The sequence below is a fragment of the Kryptolebias marmoratus genome, linkage group LG3 (genome assembly GCF_001649575.2).
Source record: "Kryptolebias marmoratus isolate JLee-2015 linkage group LG3, ASM164957v2, whole genome shotgun sequence".
NCBI classification, from domain to species: Eukaryota; Metazoa; Chordata; class Actinopteri; order Cyprinodontiformes; family Rivulidae; genus Kryptolebias; species Kryptolebias marmoratus.
Window position 1 is genome coordinate 28,960,853 of NC_051432.1, and position 27,217 is coordinate 28,988,069.

The 27,217-nt window shown below is 36.8% G+C and overlaps 1 protein-coding gene across 1 annotated transcript in view; it reads right to left on the reverse strand.

The window, feature by feature from the left end:
• Window positions 1-17,438: 17,438 nt before the first annotated feature.
• The window catches only part of sorcs3 (sortilin related VPS10 domain containing receptor 3), a 205,812-nt gene continuing 196,033 nt past the window's right edge, over window positions 17,439-27,217 (reverse strand). Inside the window, exons 23-27 of the mRNA XM_017433896.3 lie at window positions 24,183-24,314; window positions 23,997-24,096; window positions 20,435-20,540; window positions 19,507-19,667; window positions 17,439-18,899 (exon numbers count right to left, since the gene is read on the reverse strand). Of these exons, the coding sequence (XP_017289385.1) occupies window positions 18,841-18,899; window positions 19,507-19,667; window positions 20,435-20,540; window positions 23,997-24,096; window positions 24,183-24,314 (558 nt within the window). The 3' untranslated portion in view covers window positions 17,439-18,840. The remainder of the gene's footprint in view (window positions 18,900-19,506; window positions 19,668-20,434; window positions 20,541-23,996; window positions 24,097-24,182; window positions 24,315-27,217) is intronic.

The following is a 27,217-nucleotide window of genomic DNA, read 5'->3' on the forward strand; positions in this document are numbered from 1 at the left end:
TTTTTTATTCCTCACATGAGTTCCTACAGGTTTAACTTAGACCCCATAGTGATTTGAGAATATATGAGTTGACTGAACTCAGTATCTGTTGTGATGTTGATTCTGTCTTTTTCAGTGACATTGTTTAAAAATCCACCCAGCCCCATACAATAAATTTGCCTGATCGTTATTTATACCTCCTGCTTTGCTATCAGCATGTGGCTCAGGGACGACATTGTTTCACTTGCTTTGACCTTATTCTTTGGGTCAGACATAAAAATGCTTGAAATCATTATATGTCTCCATTAGCTGCTGTTGCTATTGTATGTTTATTTTAATGATGTATGACAGTTTGTTATACATTCTTAAACTAGAGCTGAGGAAGTGAATAAAACCAACAGTCTAATACCTAACTTAAACTTTTAATTAGACTTTATGAACAAGTTGCTCTGTACCGTCTTGCCTTTACACAAATCAGACTAATAAATCTTCCAAGGGAACAAATGGCTTGGCCTAAAAGCAGCCTAAATCTGTCATGCCATGTTGCTGGACTCATCCCAGAGTCAGAGATGAACCAACGGGGGGGGCGTTCTGAGGAACAAAGTTGACCTCTGCGCTGCTAACTGGAGATGACTGACTGCAACTCAAATTGGCTTAAGGTCGCAGCACCACGGGGCCAGATCGGGCTTGGCAGCCAAACGTAGCTCAAAACCAGCTCACATTAAGACTCGAGCTTTGGTTCTGATCCAGTCAGTGATTCTGCTCAGTTTAGACGGTTTCTGAAAGAGAAAAGTCAGAAGGAAAGGCCGCTCAGACACACTGCCAGTGAAAATGTGGTCATCTACTAAAAAAAGCCTTGGAGTGTTTCATTTTGAAGATAACATGATTGAATCTATGCAATTTATTTTAGAAAATCACAAAAAATGACTCGGGCCATTAAAAACTTTCTCTAATTTATAATTTTGTAATAATAATTGGATGACTTTGACTATGTATTCTCTCACGGATGAACTTTCAGTCTCTTAGATGGTGCTACGCAGTTTTTTTAGCATCTTTTAGCTGCGTGTTAGTTTTCAGAACTGAATCCTTACTGTTGTACGCAGCAGCATTAGACCAATGAAACGCTGACTAAAGAAAATGGCTTTGTTGCCATCTCCTGACTTTCACGGTAATATCTGTCTTAGTTATTTGGCTGTTTGTTTGTTTTAATGTTTCATGATTTTATACTTTATCATTTTCAAGAAATTCAACAAATTCTTCTGTTAGAATTTCTCTTGATTTCATTTAGACTTTAAGTATTTCAGTCAATGTCTGGCTTCATACTCAATTAGTATTTGTTTTGAGAATCCAACACCTGTTGTTTGCATTTCGGACGTAGATTACCCCAGTTTGGTCAAAAGGTTCCAGCTTTGCTCAGTCCTCATCAGATTATTGGTCCCTATGATCCAAATAGTCCAGTTTTTGTTTATTTAAAATCATTTGATGATTCTAAATCAGGGGTGTCAAACTCCAGGCCTCGAGGGCTGCTGTCCTGGGAGTTTTAGGTTTTTCTGCTCCAACACACCTGATTCAAATGGTTTAATTAGCTCCTCATCAAATCATCAAGTTCTCCAGGAGCACGGCAACAAGTCACCCATTTAAACCAGGTGTTTTAAAGCAAGAACACATCTGAAACATGCAGGAGAGCGGCCCCCAAGCAATCGAGTTTGACACCTGTGCTCTATATTTATGTTCAGTACAGTCTTTGTAACTGACTCTCGTAACAAAGTCTTTTGTGGAGTTATGATTATTGACCTTGATCTGTCTTGTGGGCCTCCTGCAGGCCACAAACTAACTTCAGTAAGGTAGTTTTAGCATGCTTTAGATGAGAGTTTGATAGTGAATGTGAAAGCAAGAATTGAATATATCCTTCGATACACTTCGACTGCTACGCTACATCCCATCTACAGTCCTTTTATTTACTTGATTATCATTTAAAGCTGATTGCGTGAAGATTCATGAGGATCCAGAGAACTGTTTTAAAGAAAACTCTCCTTCTCTCCGTGGCCTTTCAACTCCAATGGGGGAATAATTGAAGGAGAGGACTAGATATTGAATTTTTAATTTGTTGTGCCCTGAGAGTGAAGAGACCAGCTTATGCACCGGAGTTATTAGGAGTAATTTGAGTCCCATTAGGAATTCTCATGGCATGTTAATAGAGGTTGATGAAGTGACCAGGAATCTATAGTCATTTAGTGGAGGTGGTGTTGGGGGATGGGTTTCTTTGCTGAACCATAATGGAGATTTGTGCACTACTGTCTGTGACAAAGGCCAGCAGCTAATATATCTGAGATACTCAGAAATGAATTTAATGAATATTCTGTCTATTGCCATCAGTGTAATGAAAGTTACAGTGAAGGAGCTTCAACTCTTCTGCACCTGAGCAGGCTGCAGGTAACCAGGCTCACAAATCATCGCGGCAAACTGCTTTTCTCAAGTGTTGGCTCTTTTCTCCGAGCAACCGGAGCAGCTCGGGAAGTTTTATGTTTATCTCAATGCGCGTCTGCAGTTCTTTGAAGTGGGTACTTCCCTCTTGAAAGCTGCAGCTCATTCTCATCCTAATGAACAAATCACCTTGTAAAATATGTCAGGCGCTCTATTGATGAAATGGAAATGGGAACGCTGACCCAGCAGCGTCGTTCGAGCACAGATATAAATTATCAGTTCCAGTCCCTGTCTTTCTTATCTGGCAAGTCACTGTGATGACTCTCAAGAATAATTATTTTTTATGCACTTTAAATTACTTTTCAATGGGGTAAAATGTGTGAATGTATAAGAGAGAAAACATTAATAGCTGACAGATTTATAAATGTATCTTTTTTTTTTAGACAAATTAACAAAAGTCAATATCACAACAACAGTTTGATTTCTGAGATGTTGATCATAGGCAGTAAAACTATGTTACAATCTTATTGTTTGTGCTAAAAATAATCTTTTATTATTGGTCACCAAAGGCGATGATGTTTTCGTCTGTGTCTGTGTGTGTTTGTGTGTGTTTGTGTGTCTGTAGCACTAGCAAAATATCTAACAGTGGAAAAATTATAATGAGACGTTCAGAAAATAATCCTTAGATCTACAACTGACTGACGTTTGGAATGAACCCCGTTTAGGATGGCTGCCGGAGCTAATCAACCTTAACAAACACAAAAATGACTATAACTCCACCAGTTTTACAGATAATGACTCAAAATATGATGTAGTAGTACCTGACATTCATTTCTATCACTAACTGTTATAGAAAGATCTGTTTTTAAGAGTTTGCATCAACTTTGGGAGTCAACTCTGTCTGTTAGCAAAATATATCATATTTTGAATGAAAATCAGAAAATAATCATTCAATATACATCTACAACTGATTAACAGTTGGAGTCAACCCAATTCAAGATGGCCACTACAGCCAATTTACCATAGGAAACCCAACAATGGTTACAACTCAGCCAGTTTTGGGGTGGTAGTGGCTGAGCATCATCACTAAAACATACTTTGAGCCCCACACTTTACACAGTATGTAGGCTTAAAACTTTGATGATAACTTTTAGAGTCAGCACTGTTTGTCTGGACAGATTTTAGTGCAACTTTCAGGAAGAAATCATTGGTTTTTCATCTGCAACTTATTATAACTTTGAACTAACCCGATTCAAGATGGCCACTACCGCTAATCAACCATAGCCAACACAAAAATGGTCAGTTTTACAAATATTCAATTTTAGTGCGATGGAAGTAGAGAGTCATCCTTAACACTTTCTCTGAGTGCTAATACATCTCAAAAGATCTCACCATCTTCCATGAGATCGGGCTTAAAGTCAAGATTTGACCAAAACTTCTCAGCATGAGACATTCATCCCATCAATGACTGCCAGGCCTTTAATTATGTTTCTGCCATGAATGTTTGCTAAAATTGGCATTTTAGAAAACCACTAGAGGATGCATATTCTTTAAACATGATGATAGGTCATAATTTAATCCAGTGTGGATAACTAGAAGAACTCAGAAAGTGCAAACCTCAGACAAGCTCAGCATTATTAAAAAATAATCTGATTTGGATCATGATACAGATCACCACCAAAAATGTAATCAGTTGTTTCTTAATGACAACATTTTAAACACAGACTTTGTGCAATCAGTAAGCGCTCAAAGTCTGTGTTAAGGAACAGTCTTAGCTATCACCACACCAAAGTTTAGCTTAATATTAACTTAGTCAGTAAAACTGAATGAGTTAAAACCATTTCTGTCTTTGCTAAGGTTGACTAGCTGTGGTGTCCATCTTCAACTGCGCTGACTCAAAAAGGTAATTAGTTGTAGATGTACATCCAAAGATTACATCCAATGAAAGACACACACACACATGCAGTCAGTTCTATGATAGCCCACCTTTCATGGCATCAGGAGATTAACATCTGCAAAAGAAAGCAATAAAATGCTGTAGTAATGCAAAGTTTTATTGCTTTGTTTAGTTAATTTTTGTCCTCATAATTAAGGATTTGGTTTTGTAGTGGAAGTAAAATGGGTCAGAAGTGATCAGTTGCTGTTTGAAGTATATTCGTCTGCATCATTCAGTTTTTTATGATCTTGTGCTAAAGGTTTGGTCTGCGTATGGAAAAGCACCGAGTGTGTCTGAAGTGACAAGTGATTGAATCCATGTCCAACGAGCTGCAGAAGGAAACAGACAGAACAGGAGAAAAGTTATAGAAATGGACTTTTATCATATAGATTCACACCACAGAGGATAAAGCCATCACACCTGAAACATCCACTCCAAGCTTCACAGCCGTTTATTGGTTTAACATCTAAAAAACAAAAAGCAGTTTAAGCAACAGATTTCTGGAAAAGCAGGACTTTTATCTGTGAGCTGTGAGATCCTTTTGGTAATTAATTCAGCTGCCCACAGAAGCTCCAGTGAAACATGTTTTTGTTTCAAGTCTGGGAATAAATCAAGCTTAATTGACCTTTTAAACTGATATTTAATCTTTGCCAAATCAGAGCCTGAGCATTTAGGCGGCTTTAGCTTCGCTGCTTGCTGACAGTTTGAGTTGCCGTAAATAACCAACAGAGAATGTAAAATGTTGTTGTTTTCCTGGATCACAGTGCAGATTACTGTCAGTGCCTGGTCCTGCAGCCAGCTGCAGCACAGCCAATCTCACTCCAGGTCTCCTGGTGTTTGTGGGAAACAAAAGTGTCTCACCATGAGATGTAATTTCGTTTCTGTTCACATAGAAGAGGTCTGATGGAACCTGATGACTCCTTTGTATTTCAGAGCCACTGAAGTCTTCAAGCATTTACGGGCAAACTATCAAACGCAGGGAAAATCTCTCCGTTTGGCAACCAAACTCCGAGTGCTCATCTTTTCATAGAGGAACAAGGCATCAAGGACAAGAACCAATTTCCCAGGGACTGAAGAAAAAGACCAGGTTGCCTTTTATACGCGGCTCCAGATGCCTCATTAGAGCTCGATGTCTTTCATCATTATTCTTTTGTGTAATTCTTTCACACACACAACATCTGTACCCTACAGTGTTTATTTATGCAAATTATTTTCATCAAAAAACAAATCAAAAACTTTAGAAAATTCAATCAGAGTTTGTAACATGATCATGTAATGGAAACAATCTGACTTTTCCCATTTAATGTCTCGTTCAGACTTCTGATTCATATTTCCGTGTGGGATGCTTTTCCAACCACCGGAAATTACAAAATCAACAAGAAAATGACATTTTTTTCCACTGGAAGATATTCAGAAATCACTGAGAGCATTTTCTCTCCATGCGTTCATTTTGTCTTTTTAAAAATAAAACAAAGAAAAAAAACAGTTGTTGTTTCTTCAGAGGTAAAATTAAGGAAAGACAAAATAAAACAAAACCTATTTTTCTTTCCTTATGGCTGCCCTATTAAAGCAGTTTTAGTTAACACAAAAATGTCTAAAACTCATCCTGTTTTCCATTTGATGAGCTCAAATTTGACGTGGTAGTAGCTGAGACTGTTCCTTAACACATACGCCGAGTGCTTACTGATTTGTTTTTGCACATCTACAACTGAATAACTTTCGCAGTCAATCCAATGCAAAATGGCCACCACAGCCAACTCAAAATGGCTGCAACTGAACCACATTTACAGACAGATTGAGTAAAAACTTTGCAGTAGCTGAGCATCAATCCCAACATATAATGTCATATATTTGTTTAAAACCTTCAGATTAACTGTTAGCATCAGCCCAGTTTGTCTGTTAGCAAAAAATCCCAAACTACTGGACACCTTTTATTGAAACTGTCAGAAAACATCATTAGCTGTACATCTAAAGCTGATAAACTTTTGGAGTCAACCCAGTTCAAGCAGACATACACAGTGAATTAAAATGAGCCTACACAACCTTACTGACTTTTACATGGAGCGAAATAAAATGTGGCGTCGGAGCAGCGTAATCATTCACCGCTCATCCTCTAACAGATCACCTGAGATATCATTATATCATGACATTACTTTCAAGATTCAACCAAAATAGTTATAACTTCATCATTACTTAACCCAAGATTCTTTTATTACGACAATTCTGGCAGAAATGTGCTTTTATCAAACAACTTTAACTTTTATTTGATTTCTGGAGATTGTTTCACGGCCCGCAGTGACGTCTTGACTTTAATGGACAAACAAACCAGGTTGATTAAACTTCCAGTGCTATCGATATAGATTGATTATTTAATATGACAGAGCAGAGCAGAGTCTGAACCGGTGGCTGGAACCGGATTTCAGTCAATTCAGAGATGAATGATCCAAAAGAAGCTCAGCTGTCTCAGCCTTCATGTCGCTGTTGTTCGGTTTTAGCTCTGAAATCTAAAGTTCATTGAAAAATAGCTGAATCTAATTTCAGTTTATTAGAAATGAGAGCTTGCCGTTCTGACTCCACATAGTTGACAATGCAAGTGGAGCTGCAGCCAATTCATCAATCATTCTGATAAAAAGAGATACAACTGTTGCATCTGCATCAGAACAGCCAGGTGTGAGGAGCCGAGCAGCGGCAGCAGCAGCACCGTGACAAGCTGAAAGGTCTGCACACAAAATGGCTTCAGACAGGCTCCATATGGAGCTTTAGAGAAGGTAAAATTAAAAATGAAAGCACAGATGCTGTCGCAACCCATTGGGGGGATCACAATTCAACAAAGACTCTCAGAAGTGTCAGGATGTGGCGACAGGACTGCGATACTTCGGCTGAGGAGAGACGCCTCCTGACAGCTGGATCCATCATGTTTTAGATGTCAGTCAAATGTTAGAGACAGTGTGAAGTGTGTGATAATCGGGGTGAACAGTGTGATAATCGTCTTTTATGAAGTACTTTATGATTAAAAACTTTAATAAGTTCCAATCCATTTAGCCCTCTTAAAAGTAATCAAATTGAGTAAATGCTTCAGAATCCCTCACACTTATCTTTTAATGGGTTATTTTAATGAGTGACGCTAATCCAAATACCTAAATTATCAGGATGCTGCGATCATCCTGATGTTAGACTCTGATAGATCTGCAGCCGAGCTGAACTCTCTGATGTCACCTTCTTTTAACTTCACAGGCTTCCCACATCAGACTACGTCCTTCAAATAACACTTATGATGTCTTAATTACAGGATTATTTACTAACTTCATTTCACATTTAAACTAAAACTTTGTGATTTTTTTTATTAATTCAGCAGTGGAAGACAAATAACTGTCAGTGACTGAAATAAAACCAAACTGAGCTATGATGGAGTAAAACTGTCCCTACTTCAGGTCAGAACATGTCTACTTAGAAAATGATGAGTTAAACTATTTGAGCCTGCAGGAATTAAATCAGATAAATTTAATTGGGGCGTTCCCTAGAAAAAACAGAATACACTGCAACATCTGCAATGCTTTTCAATGGTAACATCTATAACTATCCACCAATATACATGTCTACAAATAAATAACTCCTTTTTCTTCTTCCATTAAATGTAATTCAGCTCAAATGGGAGACTGCATGTACCCAAAAACTATAAATATATATATCAAGATGAGCGGCTCAGCTGTAAGATGTATGCATTTACGTGTTTTGACTTACCATGGCAACATAATTCATTCCTTAAAAAACCCCACAGACATTGAAACGCTCACAAAATAATCACCGGAGGAGCCTCATGACTAGTTAGAATTTTTTTTCAACACAATTCAAAATGGCAACCACAACCACAACTAGCTGAGAATAACCACCAGCTACACTTTTAGTGTTAACAGCATGCTAACCTCTTTCTGCAAAATTCAAAATGGATGCCACAGTTAATACAAAAATGGCTATAAAGCCACAAAGATTCCTCCAGTTTCTTGTTTAAAACTTTGCCATAAACTGTTTGGGAAGATATTAAAGAACGTTTCTCTTTGGTAAACCAGCATTTATAATTTTCTTTATAAAATCATCAGCTTGTTATATTTACTGCTCACCTTCAAAGTATGAGCAATGAGTCAAAACCAGACTAGTCAAAAGCTACATTTGTTACCAGTTAGAGCTGTAACAGATGTTAATTAAGTCCAATTATTACCTCCACTAAGGAGGAGATGTTTTCTGTAGTGCTTGTTTGTCTGGCTGGCCGTCTGTTAGCAAGATTACCTAAAATCTAATAACAGTTTTGGAGGAAATTTTTAGGAAATGTTGGGTTTGTCACAACAAACAAGTGATTAAATGTTGGTGGTGATTTGGTCAAAGGTCAAAGGTCAAAATCACAGGTGACCCCTGTGTTTAAACCTTATTACTGCCGCACAGGAAGTTGTGTTTTCTGTTGTGTTGGTTTAAGGTTTCATAAAACTGAACAGGTTTGGATGAAGTTTTCAGGAAATGTTGGGGTTGTCACAAAAAGCAACTAATTAAATTTTGGTTCCAAATCTCAATCCAGATTGTATTATTCTTCCACGATGTTATGGCCTTGATGGTTGTTTGTGCTCTCCAAGGGCGTCTCGTTTGTTTTTTGTTTATTTTTCCTTTTTTTTTAGACGTTCAGCTCACAACGTGCTTCTATTTGTCTGTCAAAACTAAGAGATTCAAAAATGTTGATGGAAATAATTTTTGTATGTTTTACTTCAATAAAACTGAGATTAGGGAATAGAATAAACGCATTCGTGAATTAGCCGTTAAACCCGTTAAAAGAAATAATGTGATTTTATTTTTTCTTTCATCTCAGTTGTTTTAAATATTCTGAGTTAATGACAAATTGTTCTGAGCAACAGATCCAAAACGGCCCGGTTCTGTAAAAACTCTGACACGAGGTGGGATGTTGCATATTTATGATTTCCATCTGTGAGCATAAAATCATAAATAATGGCACGTTTTATTTCACAGAGTGACTTTATACTTTCAGAGGTCTTAAGAGTTTAATGAAACAGTTCTTTGACTCCTTTTTGTCTTTGTGCAAATGTAGGAAAAACAATTATATAAGGTGAGGAAAAAATTAAGTTTGAACAGCAGGAAACTTGTAACTTCTATTCTTATGTTATAATAAAAGTGTTTCTTTTTCATTTTGGGAAATTGGACTAATAATTAAACATGAAGGCAAATCAAAAACTGGTGTTGAAAAAGCTTTTAACCTCTCTAAATGTTTATAACATGCTCCCACCTCAACATGTGTTCTGTAAAATTATTAGTTTAATACAGAATCATCTTTACTTTAAGTTTCAGGAGTTTGTTCAGCTTTACACGATTACAGTTTCATATATATTTATATTATCTGATGTAACGTAGTCTAAGATCTTTCTATCCAAATCAATCAATTTACATATTTATTAATATTGATATAGATGACTGTGTGTAATGAAACATTGCTTGTTCTAAATGAGAAATTTATGAGCTTTGTTATAATCAGATGATTGAGCTACAATTTGACTTGCAGCTGCAGGAGCTGGTTAAATATGCAAACTAATTAGACTGCAATTAATTAAAAAAGTTCACCCTTGATTAGCCTGTGATTAAAAATGTTGCAGCAAAAAACAAAAACTTACAACAAATTAGAAAACAGGGGAAGGATTATGCCATTGTACGTTAATAACAAACTCCACCTCTAATTGTATTAATATAACGTGTGTGCAGGTATTTATTCACCATCAGTAAACTCTGATGGTTTCATTGAGCTGCAGGTCTGTCAGTGTTCAGCAAGAATTAAAAACTTCTTCACCAAAACTAAATAAATTGATACAGAAAACTGCTGATTAATTCCACAACCAGTTAAAACAAATGAGGGGATCATTTTCTTCAACAATCAGAATGTAACACAGTCTGAAGGGATTGTAGCAAAGTGCTTTATTTCACTGACTCTGAACTGATTTTACAGCAAAGTATTAAAAGTTATCCAGATGTTTCTTTTTGACATGTTTGTAGTCTAGCTAGTTGATTAAAGATGGGTAACATCTGCATATCACTGAAAATATTATTAAATATTCTGGACTTTAACTAGACCGTTGCAGCACCTTGATTCTTTTCTTTTTGAGCCATTCTGTTGTAGATTAGCTGCTGGACCGTTCTGTTGTAGATTAGCTGCTGTGTTTGGGATCATTGTCCTGTTTGTTGGACAGATGGCCTCACATCTGACTCCAGAATCAGCCCAGACCATCAGCCCTCCACCACCGTGCTCAACAGTTGATGTTGTTTGTTCTGATATTGGTTTTCTCCAAGGATGGCCCTGTGCATTCTGGGTAAACATCTGTACTTTGGACTCAAGTTGTTCTCGATGTCTTGTGGTCCATTCAGATTAAACTTAAGTCATGTTGCCATGTTCTTTTTAAAGAAAAGAAGCTTCCTTCTGCAGCCCTTTCAAATAAGTCATACTAGTTCAGTGTTTGTCTAACTGTCCTGTCATGACCTTTAACCTTTAACCTGCTAACTGAGGACAGTAGAATCTAAAATGGAGCTCATTCCTCTGAGCATTGCACGGTTTGACCTCAGAATTTGCTGAGACATCCAATCCTGGGAAGATTGGCAGCTTTCTTAAATATTGTCCACTTGTAAATAATCTTCCTCTTTGTAGAATCCTAACAGTTTGAACATGAACTTTGACCCTTTGCAGCAACACTTGTTTCTCTGTGTGGACTTTCTTTTTCTCATGTCGTATGGAATAGAGGAGTGATTTTCAAAGATGCAAACATGTTAGAGATAAGAGTGAAGCATTTTTAATGATCTCCTTATCCTTTAAAGCCACTACTGAGTCAAACTTACCTTTTTTCTAGCTGATTGTGCATCTTCCACTTCTGTTTCAGTTCTCTAATGAGGTGGCAAAAATGAGACCTCACCAGGTCAAAAATAGAAATAAAACCAATCCCAGATCATCAGTGGCTGTCTGCCTTCACATCTTTGTGTGAGACATATGGGTCCCAGATGGGCGACTCACAGAAGGCTCATTGAAGCAGCAGCTTGGTGCTTTTATCAGAGGTACAGAACCTGACTAGATATTTATGGGTTTTCAAGCCAAGCAGTTAATTTGATCTCAGATTGTTTTCCCTTCACAAACTAATCCCTGACAAGTTTTTCATGTCAGAAACAGTTTTTTTTTGTTTTGTGGCAACAGCAGCCATCATGTTTGTGTAGATTCTCAAAGACAAATCAAATCAAAAGCAACTAAATTTATTTGTTTATTGACAATGTTTTGGTCTATTCCTGAGGTCCTATCTCAGCTTAAAATCAAACATTGCAAAGTTTGAAGCTTAGAGGGTGTTTTTGGGATAGTCATCTTCTGAGTCATTGAACTCACATGCTAATCACTCTTTGCAACCCACCCCTATGAGGGTCATTAGGAACTTTGTTAACCAGGCATGAGAGACATTTTGGTGTAAAACTGTCTGGAGATTGGAGTCAAAGCTACACAATTCTGGAAAGGAGAAACCTGAAATCTGCTCTTCCGTTTACTGTCAGTTTTTCCTGTTGTACATCGATGGTAAAAAAAAAAAAAAAAAAGGTAAAATATATATTTTTTTTTACTCTAGATCTGGAACTCACAGTTTTTAGTATGAACAGATAAAACAAAGGGATGGGGATTTGTTATCAGGGTAAAGGATGAAATGTAACAGTATATGGACCAAAGATTTTCTTTATCTTTGGTTGGGTATGCATGTGCACCAAATAAAGTTCTTGAAATCCTCTGATGATATTAAGAACTGTGAATGATGGCATATTCAGTTTTCCATACTAGAGTGATCCAAAGTTTTTCACAGAGTGGTGAACCCCTGCCCATCTTTACATCTGAATATTTTAGCTTCTCTAAAGTGCTCTTCTTATACCTAGCCCTTCTACTAACCTGTTGCCAGGTAACCTAATTAGTTGTAAAATTCCCCTCCAGCTGTTTCATATTCATACCACTTAATTTTACAGCCTTTTGTTTCCCCTGGAACAACTTTATCCAGATGTGTTGACCTTATCAGAGAAATGGTTTCTCAGTTTCATCATTTGATATGTTTGTATGTTTTATTATGAATGAAGAGTCAGTTTATATTTGCAAGTTTTTGCATTCCATTTTTTATGTTTAACAAATTTTCTCAACTTTTTCCTAAATTGGGGGTGTACAAACTGTAGTTTTTATGATGATATTTTTAGAAACAGCAACATTATTTTGGAAATCTGTTTCAGTGTGGACAAGGTCCACATCACACTTAACTTAAAGACAGAGAGTCATGTTCTGCAAACTCACCTTTTTTGAACACACTTGGCTGAAAAAGTCCCTAAAACAGTGTTTGGACAGAAACTAGAGACCAGAGGACATAACTTGAGTCACAATAGTCAATGCAAAGCTTGTTGCTGAGAAGTGCTTTTTTCTAAAAAGCCAGTTATTCAGGAATATCTTCTTTTTGCAGTACCAAAAATGTACCAAACTGTGATTCCTGAACTGAGGTATGATTTCTTTGGATTTTTACAAAGTGAAATGGGACTGGGCCGAAGTAGTTACTCTGCAGATCTTAATTGTCTAAAATGGGAATCTCTTTATGTATATTTTAAATGCTGTATTCAGATCAGCAAACATAAAAATGTCCATTTAGGTATTTTCCTGAAATGTTAGATATGTATGCACTCTAAAGGGGTCACAAATGTACTTAAAGAAATAGAAAATGCAATTTATTTTTATTTAGTGTTTTTACAGGTTTACACAGCATTTCTGTGCTGTTTCAAGTCGGTGTGTGCTGCAGAATATAAATGAGTCCATCTATTGTGTCTCCTGATTTGACTTTTCTGCTGTGAAATCAAACAGTGCAGAAACTGAAATAGACTTTGGGATCCAGACTTTACCTGTTTTTCCACATCAAACTTGCACCGCTGCCTTGTTCTGAGGCTCTGTCCTCCACCTGACACACAAGTCTATCAGTAACCTGCACCGAGTGTTGGAGTATGTGTTTGGGGTTCTTAAAAGGCCCGCGATACATTGTTCCAGGCTGCCAAGGTGAAAAGGAGAGACAGGGGTCTGAGATTAATTCGAGCCACAGTATAATGAGGCTGCTCTGTGACTTCCCTGGAGAATAAAGACAAATGGCCTTTGTTTGCGCCAGCTTTGCTTTTGTGCATTGATAACAATAATTTCACTTGATGCCCAAGTTTCATCTGAAGAAAACTGAGGAAAAAAAAAGAAGAAAATTTTAATTGAGCGAGGCTTTTATCAAATGGTGAGATATTTTCATTCTCCAGTGGAAGGAATCCCAAATGGGTGGGTTATTAAGAGGAGAGGACCGTCTGAAAACATTTTTCATCAAACACAATAATTATTTCATCTTCAGGCACTCTTTAGCTTTTAAAAATCACTTTAAAGATTATCCTGTTTAACATTAGGAGAACAACTCTTGTCTGTTTGGGTTTGTAAATGAATTTATATCGCGTGCTGGTCAAACTGTGGCCCTGCTTCATCACCGGCAGTTGTCATTTTGTAGCCAGAAATTACTGTTTTATCCACACCAGCTAATGTTTCATACCATATTACTATTTTGCACCCTTACACCGACCTCAGGCATGTGTATAACACACAAAAGAACATTGTCTGCTTGTCATAATTTTATAGGAGCACAATATTTGTTTTGAATATAAATGGATTTTAAATGTCTTCTGTCTTGAGATTCAAGATTATTCAGAAAAGATTTGGGGCTACAGCTCCAAAATTCCAGGCTTAAGAATTCCATTAATAATAATAATAATGTGTTAAAATCTGTAAGACAGAGACTTCTTTTAGGATACAGGGTGATGGAAGCTGATGATGATTTGGTGCAGGTACATACTGACCTGGATGCATTCATACCATGATGATAAAAGGTCTTAGTTATCTTTGTAAGATTGGAGCATCAGAAAAGTAAGCACAGACTAATTTAGTAACTGAAACGTCATTTTTTATCAGTAGGTTTCATTCAATTTAATTAAACTCAATTCAATTTTTTGATGTTATATTATTCTTATAGTAACAATTTATAACAAAAACCTTCACATACATTAAACATACCAGTTAGTAAACGTTATCTAAGGAAGCCAGCAGATGCTGCTTTAATCTGAAAACAGGAAGTAACGTTTGTAGCTGGAAGAAGAAATTTGATTTCAATAAAACCATGGAACTTTAAAAACTTGCATAATTAAAATAGTCAAACCTTTCTAATTTTTGCTCTGATTTACAGATATTTTTCTTTCCTCATGTCTTTTCTTTCATTAAATTTAGAATATGCATTACTAACTGAAATGAAAGGTGGGAAAGGTCTTGGCAGGATAGAGTGAAATAAGAATAATTAAATGAAAGGTTTCCAGACAGTGGTGAGAGCAGCCATGTTGGTTTGGAGACAGAACAGGAAGTGTCAGAGCTGAAGATGTTGAGGTTCTCCTCAGGAGGCACGAGGATGGACAGGATCAGGAATGAGGACATCTGAGGTCCAGCACAGGTTGAAGGACTGGGAGACAAAGACTGAGACGGTTTGGACATGTGCAGAGGAGGAACAGAAGGATGTTAGAGACAAAGAGGACAGATATGGATGCAGTTAGAGAGGACATGGAGGACAGAGGACACAGAGGACAGAGTTAGATGGAGGAAAATGTGACCCCTGAACAGTCGAAAGAAAAAGAAGATTGACAGGAAAGGTGGGGAACTGAGTAACTGCCTGTGTCTGTCTGTCTGTTAACAAAATATCTTGTAAACTACTGGACAGATTTCAATGAAAGTCTCAGTTGGAGGTAACTTGATTTAAGATGGTCACCAAAGCTAATCAACCTTAGCAAACATAAAAGTGGTTGGTGTGGTCGTAGCTAAGAATCGCTCCTAAAGCTGACGTTGTTTAAAGCATCTGTGACATTACAGAAAATTAGACAACAAAACCTTTAATAAATAAAAAAGCTATTTTTGAATTGTACTATTTATCAGTTGGAGCTTAAAACAAACCTGTTTATATAAGATATCTGCAGCAACAACCCCATGTCGTGATGTCTTGTCTGTAATTAAAGTGCAGAACTGTAGAGCTCTCTTTGCTCCTCTGAGTCCTGAAGGAATCTGTTCATCCAAGTAAATGTCATCTTCTCTGCAGCCTTCAAGTCAAAGGGAACTGACCACACCAAAGGCACAGGCTGATGTACAAAAATACATTTATTTGAAACAATTTCAAAATGACAGTTTCCGTACCGTAGAAATATTAAAATAAAGATGAAACAGAACATCACTGATGATGCATGCATCATAGCTTTTTGTGCTCTGAAGAACATCACAATGCTTTTGCCATCTTAAAAGCAACAAATCTTTTCCTCTTGAGATCTGGTATCTTGTGGCATTTGGGATTTCAGAGGAAAGTTTCCAGTGATCAAAGCTGTGGAGATGACTTTTTTTTTACTGGTGTCTTTGTATTATAAAGCAATTATAAACCAGTCTGTTCGCACTTTTACATTAAACTACTTTTAATTAAAGCAAGAGTTTGAAGTCCGTTTGTCCAATACGCTTATTTATGAAGGGTCAGAAAAAAGAAAATCAAAATGTAACTACAGTAACGTTTCTAACAGCTTCAGTTACACAAGTGGGGTTAAAGAGTCCCAAACTTTTTGATGCTTTTCCTCTTTATCTTATTTTGATGATAGAAATCAGAACAGATCAAAGCTGCCACACGAACAAAATACCCTGGCTCTGACATGAGATGAATACGACAAAGCTGGAAATAATCTTTGTTCGGATTGTTCTGCATGCAGCAGCAAGGACTGCCTCGGCTTTTTGCTTTCAGATGAGCACTTTGTTCGAACTAATGCAGATGGGATGTGACAGCCTTTACCTTTTGTGAGCTGCTTCTTTTTCCATCTTGCTTTTTCTCCGACAAATGTTTACTTAAGCCGAGCATTGTGGGAAAACTGCACAACCGGATCTTCGACTTAGCTGTCCAGTTTTCTCTCATTACTGTCATGCTGGTTACCCAGAGGCCAACGTGAGTCAATTCCTGGCCACTTGGTGTTTGTGGAACTGGAAAACAGCGCTGGTGGGAAGTTGCATGCTGGGAAAACAATTCTGTCTCATTTCAAATTACACGCAGAGCCGTGAGCGGAGTGTTTGGTTGTAAATGGAGGCTCCTGGCAGCAGGAAGACTGCATTAATGACATCAACCCCACTGTTCTGCTCTATTCATGCCATGTGAGAACTCACATGGTATGAGAATAAACACTAAATAGTTGCAGTCAGATTTTAGAGAGTATTTTGGTTTTGGAAAACGACTAAAAACTGGAGATTTCTTGCAGAGGAAACAAAAAGGGCATCGAATTAGAAGTAAGAAACATTTCCTCAAAACACACAAAGATACAAATGGTTTAATGTTTTTAAATTTAAAGGAGCAAAACACAATATTTAGTGCCCCCAACTGAACAACTGTTATTTCACTGTCCTCAACCAGTCATAGAGAAGAAACCAAATTTCAGCTCTTAAAATGAATCAATAACATTTGTGTTATTAACCTGGTATGTTCCCATTTAAAACCTACTGGCACTGGTGAACATGTTTGCTCTGTTTTCCTTATACCGTAAATAAGAAGTCTACAGCCAAATGCTACTGCTACTAATGAAGCGGTACTGGACTGAAGTGAACTGGACTTGACTTTTGGTGGCACCATGGACCAGCGTTTAGAGCCGGCGCCTCCCAGCAAGAAGTTTGAAGTTTGACCTCCTGCCTCCAGTGAACAGAAACAAACAAACTTGACGATCATATTTTTATGCCAACTTTATGGTAAAATGAAATTTCAAAAGAGAAAGTTGGAGATCTTTAAGCTTTTGAAGTAAGACAGACAGTTTGTACATTTTCCCACAAATAATTAGACTTTAATGTATTTTAAAATCCCACTGTAGGCTTATAAATTAAATTAACAGATGTTCTGCTATGTTTGTGCGTTTCTTTCACAGAGAGTTTTTGTTAAGAAAAAAAAAGGAATTTCTAAATGCACTTTCCAAAGATTTCACATTTTTTTAAAACTGTTTTTGGTGTATCTGTGCTAAAATTCACATGTTCTTCTTTTTCAGTAGCAGCTTGTTTTACACATTCTCCCAATCACTTTGTGCCCAAAACAACAAAAAAACTGTTTTTACTATTTTATTTTATTTGTTTTTGGTGGGGAGATACCAATCCTGATGCCATTAGACCTGAATGAATATTAACTGAGAGGAAACTACATGGTGTCAAAGAAAAATGGATGAGTTTTAGGAGAAAATGTTCCTTTTCTTTAATTTGATACTTTGTCAAGATGGACATTCTCGCCACCTAGTGGTGCAGCATGGACATTTCAGCATTTTTGTTCAAAAATATGGACAAACTATTTATAAATGAAGGAAAATAATGTTTAAAAAAGTGCAGATGGGCCCTTAGAGGATATACACAAGCATTTTAAAGTAATCTTTTATAACAACTCAGTTTTCTTTCAATGTCATCCCTATTTTGTTTTGATGTATTATTATTTTTTTAGTTGATCACTGGTTGCCACATTGTATTTCATTTTTTTGTTCTGATGTCGAAACAGAACCATCAATGGCAAAATGTCATGTGATGATTTCAGCAGCAGTTAATGTTTGGTTCAGAGATATTAAAGTTAAAATGTCTGGTTATCTAGAGTACATTTCTACTGAAAATATAAATATATTATACAGACTCCTTCACGTCTCGACTCTCTTCATTGTGTTTGCAGAGAAAATCTGATAGTTGATCATTAAGGTACATTTTCCTCCATCAGAAGCTGAAGATGGAAGCAGAACATAATCTGGGCAGAATGGATTGGGATCTTTTAATGGATGTTTAAAAAAGAACTATTTACAACACTTGTTTATCTACAACACACAAACTGTGTCCTCAGTAAGAACATGCACAAGTCAAGGACCTCAGCAAAGCAAAATGTTTCTTTTTGAATAATGTCTTACTTTTTACCAAACTTTCCAAAACATACCACTGTCAGATCTCATGTCAGCGCCATGGTACTGAGACTATGAGCGTGTCGAATGTCAGAATATTTACATGTAACAGAACAAAAGATAATATTATACATTTGGATAATATTCCCTGTTTGACTGGAGACTCGGACATTATAGTCTACATGTAGGCAGAAATGATTTTCAAAGCAAACTTCTCAGGAAACTTACAGAACTCGTCACTCAGCGAATGAATGCAGCTTTTACATCCACAAAACTGGAAAAGTTTCTTCAGTAATTACAGAGATCTCAGAGTAAATTTGCTGCAGTGGATGCTGCTGAATGAGACATCCATGCCAGTCTGTAGAAATTAGGTCTTTTAGAAAAGTATTAACATCAGCTGTATTGATAATTACAAAACAGAAAGAGAGAACCATCCGAACACGGTGAACCTTGGCTCCTCACACCAACTGTTGCTTTTACACACTGGTACAGTTTGGAATCTCCCTTGTGCTCTCGCAGGCGTTTCCCACTCCTCCTGAGCAGAAAATAAAGGAAACAATCAGGGAGGGACAGGAGGACAGTAAGTTCAGCTTTAAACTGTTTCTTCGTCATCAAAGTTTCATTTCTAAACTCATGCAAACATTTTAAATAAATTTTAAAGAAATCTACAGAAGGTAAGCATTGAATGTACATCAACAACTGGTTTTCCTTTTAAATCAATGCAATTTAAGATGGCTGCCACAGCCAACTGACCCTAAAAATACAGAAATATCTATAACTCAGTCAGTTTTACGTACATTGACCTAAAATGTGTTATGGTTGTAGCTGAAACTCAGGATCTCGTTACATGATTCTGTTGTTTGGCTGCCACAGAACAATCCGTGAGCAAATCTTTACACCCCACAGCTGCAGGAACTATATATATATATATATATATATATATATATATATATATATATTGGAAGCTAAAAGACGGGAGTGAGGGGTGTGTGTGTCCGTTCAAAAACAAACACATCTAAGGTTGTGTGTCAGGGATTACGTCCATCTTCTGGAGTCAGTTTCTAATAATGAGCAATTAATGAAGCTGCTGTCAGAACTGAGAGGCGGTTTCAGCAGCTGAGCATCGTTCGCTCTCCACTTACTCTTGACCCGGGCATCCATTTCCTTCTCCATGAGCTCTTTGGACGTGGTGAACTCACTCAGAGTGATTTTCGGCGTGCTGTCACCCTGACCCACCGAGCCAATCATCTCCTGCTCCTTCTCCTGGTTCACCTCGGCGTATATGTTGATCCAAGGTATTTTTCTACAAGTTTACAAGAGAAGCTGAAATCAAACAGCCACAGAACACTAAAAGACAAAACTATGGGTTTAATTAATATAATGTTTATGTATTTTTAAGATATAAATATTATTTGGTGGATTTACTTTTATAACTGATAGTGGTTTATCTGACAAAAAAGTAGCTCTGTTTTCTGGTGCAGATGAGTGCATGTCAAGGTTAAAATCATCTTAAATGGAATTGCATTTGAGTAATTTATTTAATAAAAAATCCAGAAAAAAAAACACATTGGTATTTTCTCTGCATAATTTATACCTAATAAATATCTTTATTTGAGCACGATCAAATTTATTTCCAATTACTTTTCGTTCTGGTTATTAATCGCCTGTTTTGTGAACTGTATGATTTCTTGAAAAATGCATCTCTTTAGACTGACGGCAGAAATTACATATCCATAATTAATGACAGCTTTTTCGATTCCTGACGACTTTTCAACAGAATCATTTTGAGGATGAATAATTTATTCTGCAAATACAAGCCAAAGCACAAACACTGCATATTAAAACTGTTTAATGGCCATTTTTCTCTGTATTTTATCACTGATTACTATGTGTGCCTCATGCATTGAAATCACGAGAAAGTCTAAGAAGCTATGGCTGAACGTTCAGCTGCAGCTGCTTGGTCCAGATGCCTCTAATCTGCTTTCAGCAGTACTGGAGAACATCCTAACAGACATGTGTTGAGACTGCATGATCATGCAATGGGTGCAGCAGGTGGGTTTGTTCAGAAACCTCTTAAATTTGTAGATAAGAAACACAGCCAGACCCAGGAACACCACTGAGAGGAGCATGAGCATCGCAGAGCTGCTGTGTCTGGGACTGGAGTCCACCAAAGGAGCTGTGGAAGCATTCAGAAGGACAGAGCTGGTAAAAAAGAGCTTATCTGAATGTCTTTTTTTGACCTATTCTGTAGGAAGAGGAGAATAAAAGGACAACTTTGGCCACAAATGGCATATACAGTCATAGAGATCTCGGAATTCGTTAATTTTCATTAGCATTAATTACTAAACTTCAGGATTGTTTATTTTTAAGGATGCAGAAAAACAATAAGCTCCTTTTTTATATTTTATTCCAAGCAACAAGAATAGGCACTGCTTTCACTGCAGCGTTTGAGGAGGGTGTCTGCTGGGTTGATGCTCTTTATTGTGCAAACTCCAGTCTTTGGTTCACCGTCACTGTGCCTATGCCGGCATGCGCCAGCATAATAATCTTACAGACACACTTTCATGTTTTACTCTGAGCTCATTTGGAAATCTTGTATTGATTCTCTGCAGGATCTGCAAAAAAAAAATCTGTGTCAACAAACTTTCAAATGTAAAAGTGAGGCATGGACCTGCTTTCGGTTTGTTCATTAGTATTATAAATTAGGACAAGGCAAAGCTCACTTCTAAAGCATGTTTAAAAGTATTCTTTGTTAAAGAGCTGTACAAAAGAAACTTAATAATTTGTAAATCAGCAATAAGCGTGCGAAAATGATCTCATAAAACAAGAAAATATAAATAACTCAAGTTTGTGCAAAAACAGCACAATAAAGAATGAAAGCACTTCAATCACCCATTGAAGTGCCTCACAGGTAACTGGGGACAAACGAAGAAACTTCCCTAATTGTCCAGAGAACCTCCTACTTGATGAAGGTAACGCCGGTGTGAATAAAACGTCTGCAGATCAAACAGCACAAAAACAGCAGAAGGATCAACGGTGACAGCTAAAAGCAAGAGATGTTTCTCTGATGTGGAAAAAACATAAAACTAAACCGATTCTACCTAAAATGTATTTCTGAAATAAAGACCAGACTGTAAATCGCTGTAAATAACCTGTTTGTAAAGGTTTTGGACGGAAACAGGTAAGAATCTCAGTTTTTGTGGTATTTCTTTGTGTTTATTTTTAGATATTCTTTCTTTGTGATCAGGTTTAATTCACTGTGTCATTTTTTTTAGAGTTTGGTTTTCAGTTTCCACTCTCAGATCCTGCCTCTCCTGCTCAGCTGTTTCCTCCTGTAATCACCTCAGGTGTTTTCTGTTTGTAATCTTCTTGTGCCACATAAATCCTCTTATATATATATATATATATATATATATATATATATATATATAAAATATATATATTATATATATATATATATATATATATATATATATATATATATATATATATATATATATATATATATATATATATACACATACATACACACACATTCTCCTCTCACATTTTGCCCTCTGTCATGTTTCTAACTTCCTTGTATTATGGTGTAATTTTAATTGCTGCCACATCAGCCTTTCTGTTGAATAAACTTAGTTCTCATTCAAGACCTCCTGGTTCAACTACCAACCTCCAAATCTGACAAAAAAGGAAGCAAAGAAATGACTCTAAAATACTTTAAAAGAACAGAAAGATCAAAGTTCAGATGGTTGATCAGCTTTGACGTCGCTGAAACATTTATTTCATAAAGATACATATAAATGGAAAAACGTGAAATCGTTTTTTATTATCACTAAAATTACAGACATGCCAGAATTTAAACTTCTGCTCAGTTGAAACCCCCTTTTTTTGGTTAAACTAACTTTGTAAAACAATTTGTCATCATCCTAAACTCTGAAGCTGAGCAGAAACACGAGGACAAGTTTTATTTATTTGTTTGGACTCATCTTTGTGGAAAAAGACGTTTCACCAACGAGATCTGAATGATTGACAGGTACAAATACTTGAATACCAATGAGTTTGTGGCATCGATGACAGAAAACAAATCAGATTAATGGTAAAAAACATATCTGGTTAAAATTCTTTGTAAGCACATGAAAAACACTATCCTTGTAAAATACAGAAGAAGCATAAAAGTAAATTTTTTAAATAGTTTTTTTTCTGATGATTCAACAGGAAGTGGGGAGAAAAATGTCAAAGTTTCAGGAGTAAGTACCCCAATAATTTATAAAACAAAAAACTGGACTTTTATTTTTAAATCAAGAGGGTCTGAAGGAGCTCTGTAGACTTTTCTTCCCAAAAGTGTTAAAATATTGTGTCCAAATGGGGCAAAGTGTAGCTGTTTTAAAGGCTGGTGTCTGTGTGTGTTTGTGAGTATTTCTACATGTTTCTTTGTTTATTAGACTGTGAATGATGTTGGTTGATAAATAGAGAATATTCACAACTTTTACTTTGTCTTCAGCTTATTTGCATGACAACAACCCATCAGGATGTTCTTCTTTAATATACAAATGTCAGAAAGTGTAGCAGCATGAAATTGTTTCTCTGCGAGTGAAAGTAACAGGAAATCCACGTATTTCAGGTGAATTTCAAATGGCTTTGTGCATTTGAATTATTATTTATATCACAGGGCACAGTTTATCTTATTAGACTCTTCTTTTCTCCAGTTTTAATGGCTGCAGCGATGTTTGTCTCTAATGTCACTGATGGAAAAATAACCCGAGTTTCCAGAGTTCTCCTGAGACCTACAGCTCAGAGATGGAAGTGCACGTGACGGTGACCTTTCTTGTGCAGCTTCAAGGCTTTTCAGACCTTTGCTTGGGAGGCGAAACATGAAGGGGGGTCCAGCTGGGTCCACCCCCAATGTCATTAAAGCTACGACACACCACAGAAGCACCACGTGCCGGGCTGTTAATGCCTCACACAAGTCAGGACCTGTGTGTCTAATGAAACCAGCCAGGCAATGAATACAACGTCTATCTGCCGAGCCGTGGGGGCCTAGAGTTTCTGAGAACCGCAGAGCTTTGAGTAGATAAAAAAGTCAAGTTCTCCAGTCCAGTTTTTTCACTTAAAGTCAGCGTGTCTCCATAAATCAGCACCGATTTAACACAGAGCATTTCTGGGTCTCGATTGTTAACCAGCTTTTCAAGCAGTTAACAACTCAACACTGTTACTCACTTCTTAAGCTATTCCTAATTTTGCCTCTGCCCTCAAATTGTACACTGTTCCTTCTCAAGGACTAAATAATCAACATAATTATCCTCAGTGTAACACTCATTTTGTGGTTGGATGACTGTATGAGAAATGGAACAGATGTTCAGCTTTTGATGGCAGGCATAAAAGATCGCTCGTCTCAAGGAGCGCCACTTAAAATCCAACCCCTCCCACACTCCCCTGTGTTCTGGTGCCTCGAATGGAGGCTGTCTGAAAGGAATTTTAATTACCAGACCAAAGAAAAATTCTTGTTGTCAAAACATGGTTATTACTGTTCTGTTTCCTGACACTCCCAAAACAGAAAATGCTAACATGAATTAATACTTGCCAGAAGATTATTGTTGACAGCTTAATGTCAGAGAAATAAAATGTTTCCTACCCAGTGTTAGCTGTGTGTTGTACACAATGACTCTGACACCAGGCTTCAGCTCAAACTCCACCAGGTTCTGGTTCAGAGCGCCAACAATGATGTTGGATGTCTGTTGAAAAATGAAATACATTTTTAGATGTAGAACCATAACTTTGAATGAATTAAAACTGTTTTTAATTGGTCAGACAGGTCTACCTTCTCTAGCTCCTCCTCAGTCTTTTTCTTCTCCTCTGATTGGTTCTTGTTGGGTAACAAGAAGAGCTCGGCAGCTGTTGGAACGCCCGGAAACACGGCAACCAAAAGCTGCTCTTCAGGGAAATCAGACACCTGTTGCATCACAAAGAGATTTTATAAGACAAACAAAAATAATTCATCCTTATCGTCAACATAGGCACAATGCATGGACATGAAACAGACAAAAAGCTGAGGATACGTTTAGAAATAAATCTATACATGAAGACTAAGGCTTATTAACTTCATGTTACCAATTAGGCTTGACTGCAGCTTCTAGTTTTTTTTTTTGTTAGCATAAAAATCATTTGTTTGGCAACACTCATTGGATTGACCATCACTCATTTGTCCCCCTCAGAAAGGGAATTTGTCCCAAACCATTAAGGATTAAGCTTGTTATAAACTGGAAACTAATGTTCCTGTCCACAGTGAAACCAGTTTTACATCACCTGAGAGAACCAAGAAAAAAAGTTAAAACCAAAATAACTTGACTTCTATTCTGTAGTTAAAGATCCTTTGCTTCCCATCTGATGAGTTTCTCAATTAGAAACCAGGGCGTGGACTCTAGATTCACAGATTACACTTACTCTCCTCACAACGAAGAGTCATTAGGGTCTTTGTTTGTTAGGGTTACCATCTGTTTTCTCTGTTCAAAATATAAACATTTTGGTCCTCAAAAGAGTGAGAGGCTCCAAACTCGACAACTTTTCAAATCAATAGCTAGATTACGGAAACCTGAACTCGGTTCTGTTGGGTCTTGTTCCAACAAGAGGATGATCCCAAACACGCATCAGAACCAGTTTCTGGTTGGATAAAGCAGGCTTACAAAGAGCTTCTGGAATGACCGTCCCAAAGCCCGGTTCTCAACCCGACTGAGAATCTGTGGACTTAAAAGTTGGATTCTTGCAGGAAAACCATCCAATTTAAAAGTACTATATTAGATCTGCCAAGAAGACAGATGAAATACTCAGGCAGATTTATACCAGGCTACAGAAAGTGGGTGTTTTTTTAATTTGTTAAGTGACGTTTAACTGGATATTAGTGGGAGCTGTATGCATATATTTGACCCTGTATATATTTGAACTTGTGTGGGTTAGAGAAAATTCATGATAAACTGAAACTTGTTAACCAATGTTTTTGTTTTTAAAAATCACTAACGTTATGTTGTATAATCATTCTACCCTAGCTGTTCTGACATTAATACCGTTCTCTGGAACCAGACATCCAAATCAGACTGAAAGGCATCTATTGCTACTGAAAAAAACACAAAATAACTCTTTAACCTTCATCTCTGCCCCACAACCATAAACTCACAGAACAGTAAACACATTTCCTGGAAATAATTTGAAGTGTTTTCTTCACCACATGGACATAAGACGAAAGCTTCTAGTTTTAATTTTAGATTTATTTTGTAGGTAATAGTGTACCGCTGATCTGATGTTAAGGCATCTTTGACATGTATAGCAATATGATGGCAACATTTAAAAAAGAAATCAAGAAGGATCTCAGAGTCTAATAAACTTTTAAACAAATCAAGAAATCATTGTTTTCTGTGTTTGTTTCCAGAACAGTGTGAAGCCTCTAGCTTTTAACGAGTTTACACCGGCGAGGAGAGGCCGAACCTCGTCGACGATCACTCTTAATTTTAGAGCCTGCCATGTTTTTATGTTTTCTCTATTGCCTGGGCGGATAATAGAGCCCGTACAGCCAAAGTACATCAATTATCCAGCACAGAAATCACTATTGGAGCACCAAAGTAGTGGACAAATGATAGCCATGGGCACGTCTTGCAATGAGAAAAGAAGTGGTGAAGGGAGTGATAAAGTGAATCCAATGACAAAAGAGGCAATAGCCCCTGAAAAAAAATCAATACCCTTGAACCATGTTTACACTCAGTGCAATCAGTCATTAGTTTAAACATATGGTGGGCTCATCTGGAGGGCTCCCTTTGTGATACCTCACAAATTCACAGCTAGATACAGAAATCAGAGGAGGATGACGAGGAGGAAGAGCGATGGGAGCCTCAGTGAAGATAAGGTCACTTACGGCAGGAAAGACACAGAGATTTAGTTTCATGGTGAAATATTTTCTTTCATTTGAAGAGTTGCTCTTTTTTAAAAATATGATAACCAAGACTTATCATCTAGTTAATATTTTTCACAATCACTCTAAAGACAAACAGAGAAATGAACTCTGGCTTATTTATGAAAGTGTTTTCATGCAGATTTAAACGAAACGCTAACTGTGGTTGTTATCTAATGTTAAAACTGCTTGCTAAATGCCATTTACTTCTTAATATTTGGTGGACAAATGAAAAATTGATGGCGCTTAGTATGAAGTTAAGAGATGACCGTTTGTTTTTTTTTTCTGAGAGGATAATCGTATTGGACTGTTGTCAGACTACAGTATTTCTAATTTAAATAAAGTTTAAAGAGTTTCTTGAGTCTTTTCAGCTGCTTTTTAAAGGAATCTTGTCTGCTAACCATGAATGTTCATATTTATAATGAACACAATGTTTAAAGACATTAAACAAAATACATTATCCTTTAGAAACCACACATATCTTCAACAAAAGTAAAAAAAAGCTACAATTTATGAAAAAAATTGATCAAAATCCAACTTAATAATCCAAAAACACCAAATCTCAGAAGTAGTACTCAACCGAGGGCAAAAAATGCACCAGAACCTGTGAGAATTATTTAATTCTTCAGTTAATTGAGTTAAAACGTGTGAAATTCAGATTTAGATTTATGATGTCATTCAGCAGCATGTCTGAGACATCAGAGGACAGAAATGTACTGCCTAAAATAAATAAAAAGTATTATTGGACACCAGAAATCATATGGTAGTTAAAGAGTCTATAGGAGAGTTTAAAACAGAGTTCATGAAAGGAAAGAAGCTGCTCATATATCCAGAATACATCACTGCATTATAGATTAAAAAGTAAAAAGCTGTGTTTCAGTAGCTTTAGGGCTGCAGCAGTAAGAAAGTGATAGCTT